Genomic DNA, 7,591 nt, shown 5'->3' on the forward strand with positions numbered 1-7,591 from the left:
TAATTTATGTTTAACATCACACGTCTTATTAGTAGATTGACTACATTTGCTTCTAGTAGCTTGTTATTCATAATGGTGATGAACATGTCATTATCATCATCTTCGGACGAGTCGACCCATTAATTTTATTGAAGATGTATTGAAATTGTATAAAATATAAAGAAAAAATGATGTGGAAAAAATTGGAGAAGATGGTCCGTATTTATAGGTAAAAATACTCAATTAGTTTTTTTTATTGACTTTTCAAAGATCAAAAAATTTGATTGGTTGATTTTCTCTGCAGAGCTACACTGTCGTTACCACTTCCCACATAGACTCCTCTATATCGTTTTCATCCCACACCAGATAGTGTTAGATATGAATATAAATATATAAATACTTTTTAACCAAATACAACAAACCAATGAACAACCAAGAATTGAGTGGTTACCTAATTTATTTAGGCAGGCCCGCACCCGACTACGTGTGTTTCACGTGGCTCTTTAAATTATAATTAGATTATTGGGTGATGATACCCATGATGACAGAGCACTATAATAAAGTAATTATGAAGTAAGTGTGCATAGTTCTTTTAAGACAAAGTTGCAAAAATGGTCCCTGTGGTTGTCAGATTTATGTGTTTTTGGTCCAAAAGGAAATGTTGGTGCATCACCGGTCCAAAATTGAATATTTCTATTGTTTTTGGTCCTTATACACTTAAAATGACAGTTATGCCCTTATAATTTATATTTTTTAATTGCTGAAATACATAAACTAATTTAATTTATATCTTTTTAACTTAAAACAAAAAATAAAAACAAATAACCCATTCCCCACTCTTATCTTAAAGAAGCCCTTCATTATTGGCTCCACCCTCATCACCGATATCTGGAACCACCATCATCAGCCACTATTCTCGTTGGAGTTCACCTAGATCGCAACCACCACCACCTTTTCCAGAGACCTGGTTGCTAGACTCCCCACCCCACTACCACCACCATTACCCAACATCGATACCGCCGGAAACCTTCACACCCCACCAATCTATACGTACATTGGGGAAGGAGTGATGAACTGGGTCAACAGAGACAGCAGAGGAATTTAAACCCAAATCGAATCACCCACCAAACATGGAGCCTTCGGTGATGGGAGATTAATTGTAGAAGATGATAAAAGAATTAGGTCAAGACCTCTTCTTTACCCAGCAGTACCAGCCGACTAGCACAACCAAATAACCTCCACTAAGCGTCCTTACACCACCATCACCACCAAGCTTGGTTTCACCTTGTCCAACTTGGTCCACATCTGCTTCCTTCCGTCTGCCACCACCATTCAATCGAAGACCATCACAACTTCCCCAACTCCATCTCCTACGACAAGCAATCGATTCAAGTCTTGCTCTCAGTCGTTCTCTACTCCACTACATACCTTAGCACTGCAAGCTCCTTCCTCTAAAATCTATTGAACCCCCTCGCTCTCTCTCCTCTCGTTCTCTACACCACTACTGACTTTTAATTTTGGTTCCTGAAACAAGATTGGAAATGATTTTCGGATTTGGTTTTAGAGGAGAATTTAAAATGAGGACTTCAGTTTTTGGATTTGATTTGGGGATTTAAGTTCGTGTAGGGCAGCACCATCTTGAAAGCATATGAGATGGAGGTCTCAGAGATGTAAGAACCGGAAAATGTCCTCCATCATAAAAGGGTGGTCCGATGAAGTCATGCCGATGAAGCTAGTGTTCCAGAAGGTATGGTGGTGGTGCTATGGGTTTGATTTTATTTTGGTGGTGGAGCATCTGGTTGGGAGGATGACATACAGAAAAAAGAAGAGAGAGAGAGAGAGAGAGAGAGAGAGAGAGAGAGAGAGAAAGTGTGTGTGTGTGGTGGATTTATTTTGTTTTTGTTTTTCATTTTATTATAAGAATAAGAAAACAAATAAAAGAAATTAAAATATAACTATTTAAGGGGTATAATAGTCATTTTAGGTGGGATGTGGACCAAAAACACAAGAAAATACAACCATATGGACCAAAACCACACAAGGTATCTAAAATTGGACTAGTTGTGCATCAACATTTCATTTTGGACCAAAAACACATAAATTTGCCAACCATAGGGACCATTTTTGCAGTGTTGTCTTAGCAAAATGTACTCGTGTTGACATTTGATTGATACTGCTTGGAGCCAAACGCATTATCAATTGACATTGCAACTCTCAAAAACTTCCAACCAATTAACTCGATTAAGGGACACCAACCCTCCACTTTCTATTTCCTTCTATTTCTCAATCATATTTACATATCAAGAAGAAAATACATATCAACCCAATTACTACTTATCCAAATAACAAGAATGATATTTTATCAAAATTGAAGAATATTGAAGTGCAAAAATACACATAGTTATCTAACATATGAAGCCACAGTGTGAGCCCATAACTTGAGATTATCTTTCATGTCAATCTCATCTCTAACAACAGGAATCTCCCAATTCAACAACGGTGTCTGTAATCTTCTATCCATATTCTCCCATGCTTCTGAAAGATAAGGCCTCCTTGCACTTGAAGATGAACATGAACCCTTATCATCATTTCCTCTCTCCACACCTAATCTTTGAAGCCCGGGAATGATCTCAACCAATTTTGAGTCTTTATCTTCTTCAGAAAAAATAAAACCCAAATCCATGAATCCTTTTAGCTCCTCAAACTCAAGGTCTGATAGGCTCTTGCTAAATCCATGTCTCTTCTTCTTCCTTTTCTTCATTTCTTGAACACTTTGCTCCTTTTGATCTGTGTTTACTGTTTCTCTTACTGTTATTGTTTTTGTTTCGTCTTCTTGGACTTGTTCTTGTTTCTGTACTGTAGAATCTAAGTTACCTGAAGGGATGGAATCGAGGTGCGATGTGAAAAGGACTGAGTTGGGAGAGAAAGAACCATAGTTGAAGCTTCCTATATCATCACTTTTAGACCTCACAAGGATTGATCTCAAGCTTGAAAATTTTGGCTCAGACGAAGATAATGATTGGTTTGCTTTAGAGGACTGATCTTTCTTCAGGATTTCATAATTGAACCAGCAGGAATCGAAGAGGTTAATCACGTCTTCTGGGTCCATGAAGAATGCAGATTTTGAGAGGTGTAAGAAAAGAAAGATGAAAGATGGTGATAGGTGGTAAATGAGAGCTAATTAAATCTGGTGGGGTTTTTATATACAGCTCATGATGAGCTTAAATGACGGAAATGTCCCTTTTTGTTGTTGATATTACAAGATACCGTCAACCCAGAGGGTTGATTACACGTTTTTTTTGGTTAAGGGGCAAACTAATATCTATTTAAGTCGTAAAGTGATTTTTTTTTTTTAATATCACCTGCACGTTTGAATTGTGGTTCCATTTCTCAATCTAACTAACAGGATGCTAGTGGTACGGAAATTACACTTATACCCTTCCAGCAATCAGAAAGCAATAATATTAATAGAGTTTGCCATTTGGATCGGACCTAAACAAATAAAGACCATATTATTACGTTTATCAGATTTTTTATAACAAGAGTTTTATTAAAACATTAGCAAAAATCTAGCATTTGAAAAGATACATTAACAAAGCCGAATCATCTAATAGACTAGTGTACTAGATAAACTATTGTCAAAACTGTCGTAATTGTCAATGTTTGATATATATATATATATATATATATATATATATATATATATATATATATATATATATATATATATATATATATATATATATTAACCCTGAAAGGTTTTGGAGTCAGGTACGGATCCATATAGTAGTCAGTATCTTGTGCTATTCCTCGAATTTATAAACAAAGTGAAAAAAAGTTAATATTTTTTGGTATAATTCAATTTTTTGGACGTACCCTTGAAATTTGCATGTGTGCTACTTTTGACATTTTATCATGGGTCCGAGTAGTCTCGTAATTTAATTTTCTTATTGTTTGGTTATAAATGATGGTGTAATTGGTGAAGATATGATATTTCAAATTTTTCAAAAAGTACCAAGTTATCTTTAATTACTTTCCAGAATTATGTTAGTTACTCTTGTTTCATAAATTTATCATTCCTTCTTTAATTTCTTTCGATTACTTTGCCGAATAATTATTTTAATTTGATGACATCATTTTATTATTTAATTTTACGGCTTCACTAGGCTACGGTGGTGGAATATTCGTTTTCTTAGACACGGGATACTTTTTGAATATTGATTTTTATTCAAGAAGATGGCTAACAAATATTTTGTCAAGTCAACCTCTCCGCGCTGATTCTCCCACATGAATTTTCATAATACTTTCACATGTGAACATGTGATGTTAGTTAGATAACGCATCTCAAAAACCTGATTATATTGTTTATGTATAACTTGATATTAAATATTAAGTTAATAAACAATTGATATATCGAAATATTTGGTTGAATAGCGATCTGCTCAGATGAATTTTATCATGATTCATGTCGTTCAGATTTTATTGAATATATTTGGTTGAATAGCGATAATGTATGAAATTTTGTTATTTTATTTATTGTAATGCATTATCTTTAATGTATTAATAAAGTTTAATGAACCATTTATTTAGTTTTCTTTTTTTTTTTTTTAATTTATAGTAGATTGTTTTATATAAAGTTATTTATAATACATGATTGATATTACAAAATTACAAAAATGGTCACTTTGGTTTGTTATTTTATGTATTTAAGGTCCAAACATTTGAAAAATTACAAATATTGTCATTTTTAACTAATTTTATCGTGAATTTGGTCTCTTAGGAAATTTGAAATGTCTATTTTATCCTTTAATTTTTTGGGATATCTACAGTAAAGTCTCAATGTTTTAGAAAAAATTTTAAAAAAATCCTAAATTTTTTCTTTAAATAAAAAAGCAGAAAAACGATTTTTTTTTTTTTTTCAGTTTAGTCGCTTTTTACTTATTCAGTATAACCATATCATGTATCTTGGACACATATGATGGTAGGGGCACTGCCGTGGACATGACGCAATTAGCTTCTTGCTTAGTAATCAAAAAACTAAGTTTTCTTTTAAGACCATAAAGTGTGAGCAACTAGATGCAACACCATTTTCAGGCCCGGCCCAATAGGGTGGGCAAGTTGGGCGACCGCCCCGAGCCTCTCTACAATTTGGGGCCCCAAAATTATTTCTGGTTAATATATATATATATATACACGGTTTGTTAACTTATTAACAAATCTTTGAGTAGCAGAGTTGGTTAAAGCTTAAAAGGCATCATTTCCATTTAATTTTTTTTTTGATAGATTCATGTTCGAATCCTGTTATGTGCACTTTTTTTAATAAGATTTGTTTTCTTTTATTACTCTTTTTTTTATCAATCGGAGGAGCCTTTTTTCTTGTAATATATATATTTTTTTTAAACATAAATAAACGTTCATGATATGGAATCTAAATTACAAAAATGACCCTTATATTCTTTTTTATTATTCATATACCATCCAAATTCTAGAAATAATACTTTCCTTCTTTTATTTTTTTATTTTATTTTTTTATTTTTTTTATACACCTTCCAAACACTTATTTTACTTAAACTTCTGGTGTTTTTATAGCTAACATAATTTTCATGTTTATTTATGAGATTTCTACTGATCACCGTTTTTTAAGGTATAATAACTATTTTTTTAGATTTGTTAACAAAAATCTTGGTAACCAACCGGTTAGGTAGTTCATTTTTTAAGTTTAATTTTTTATTTTATATTTTTCACCAACATAAGATTTTTTTTTCTCTTTCTAAAAACACCTTTTTGTTTAGTTTTTTTTTTCAGACACCAACCTAACGGTTTTTTAAAATAATCCGAGTTGTTGTATTGTTCATTTTTTTTGTTATTGGTTTTTTGAACTCACCTCCTTTAATATATATATATATATATATATATATATATATATATATATATATATATATATATATATATATATAACAAGTGTTGTACTGGTCTCCATAGACATCACTGGTCTCCACATATATCGTTGTATTCTTATTTGCGATTATTCAATTTTGAAGGGGCCTCGTTTTTGTTTTTGCCCAGGGCCTCAAATCAATATGGGACGGCCCTGACCATTTTGGTGCCACATCACATGCCACATCATCAATGGTGTTATAACACCAAGTGAGGAAATGGGCAACATGTTATATCTTGTTATGACACCAACTTTTTTTTCATTTTATAATTTATTTTATTTATTTCGATTTTTTTTTTAAATTGAGACAAATATTTTTTAAATTAAAAATAAATAAAACATAATGTTTAAAAAGTATAAAAAACAATTAAAATTTTCTAAAAAATCAAAATTAACATAAAGACTAAATTACACATAATATCCAAAAACAAACAAAAAAAAAGAAATAACATCCAAATTAAAAAAAAAAACAAAAAAAAAAAAAAACAACGCTATTCGTTATCGTTATTGTTACCATAGAAGATATGATCCGCCAAGTCCTCTCGAAGTTGTCAGTGTTTATTTGCGTCCTGAATGTCAACAACGCGATGTAAATAATCTGTTGTTCCTAGTTGAAACTGAACGTGTATGGGCCCCGTTGGGATATAGTGTGCAATATTTCGCCCTTTATATTCTACTACCATGTTATGCATTATGATACATGCATACATGATATATCGTAAAGTTTCTAAATCCAATGGTCGTGCTACATGTTCGACTATATGCCACTTCGCCTTCAACACTCCAAAAGCACGTTCCACATCCTTACGTGCTCCTTCTTGTCTTATCTTAAAAAAATTGTCTCGTTCTTCAACCGTGTGGCGGAATGCCTTCATGAATGTGGAATACTGAGGATACATTCCATTTGTAAGGTAATACCCATATTTGTATTCGTTTCCATTCACCGTGAAAGGAGCATCCGGGGCTTTTCCATTCAAAAGATCGTCGAATATTGGCGACAGATCAAGAACGTTGACGTCGTTGTTGGAACCCGCAACCCCAAAAAATGCATGCCAAATCCATAAATCTTGAGAAGCGACAGCCTCTAACACCAAAGAAGGTGATCCGTGATGACCACTGGCGTATTGCCCTTTCCATGCTACCGGACAATTTTTCCATTTCCAGTGTGTGCAATCAATGCTTTCGATCATTCCGGGAAACCCATGGCGTTCTTCATGCGTCGCATACAATTCTTGCAAATCATACAACGAAGGTTTCCGCAAATACACGTCACCAAAAGTTTCAACAACACCCCTTGACAATGTATACAAACTCTCTCTTGCGGTTCTTTCGGACATTCTCATATAGTCATCCATGGTGTCGGGTGACTCCCCCATAGCCATCAAACAAATGGCCGCAGCACATTTTCTGCAACGTTGTAAACCCGCATCTACCTCTAGCATCATATCTTAATTGAAAAAATTCGTACCTAAACATAAATTAACTACAGTTTAAAAATATATTGCATATGTTGTAAAATTAAAGAAACATGTAGTACTTTTTATTTATTTTGTATAAAAATAAAGTAAATAAATCATACCGGCTTTCCAAGGCGTTGGCGATTCGTAAGAACACATTCCTACTAAAATGAAATCTTATTTTGAAGTCCTTCGCCCCGTATACACAATTATCCGC

General features: G+C 33.1%; 2 protein-coding genes across 2 annotated transcripts; both read right to left on the bottom strand.

Annotated features, from left to right (window-relative positions):
* Window positions 1-2,380: 2,380 nt before the first annotated feature.
* On the bottom strand, window positions 2,381-3,088 carry LOC111910026 (uncharacterized). Its single transcript, XM_023905824.1, has one exon. It carries the CDS (start codon window positions 3,086-3,088, stop codon window positions 2,381-2,383), a length of 708 nt encoding a protein of 235 aa, XP_023761592.1.
* Window positions 3,089-6,468: 3,380 nt separating this feature from the next.
* Window positions 6,469-7,362, bottom strand: LOC111910027 (protein ALP1-like). The gene has a single exon (XM_023905825.2). It carries the CDS (start codon window positions 7,360-7,362, stop codon window positions 6,469-6,471), a length of 894 nt encoding a protein of 297 aa, XP_023761593.2.
* Between the last annotated feature and the right edge of the window lie 229 nt (window positions 7,363-7,591).

This window comes from Lactuca sativa, chromosome 1 (assembly GCF_002870075.4).
Source record: "Lactuca sativa cultivar Salinas chromosome 1, Lsat_Salinas_v11, whole genome shotgun sequence".
NCBI lineage: Eukaryota > Viridiplantae > Streptophyta > Magnoliopsida > Asterales > Asteraceae > Lactuca > Lactuca sativa.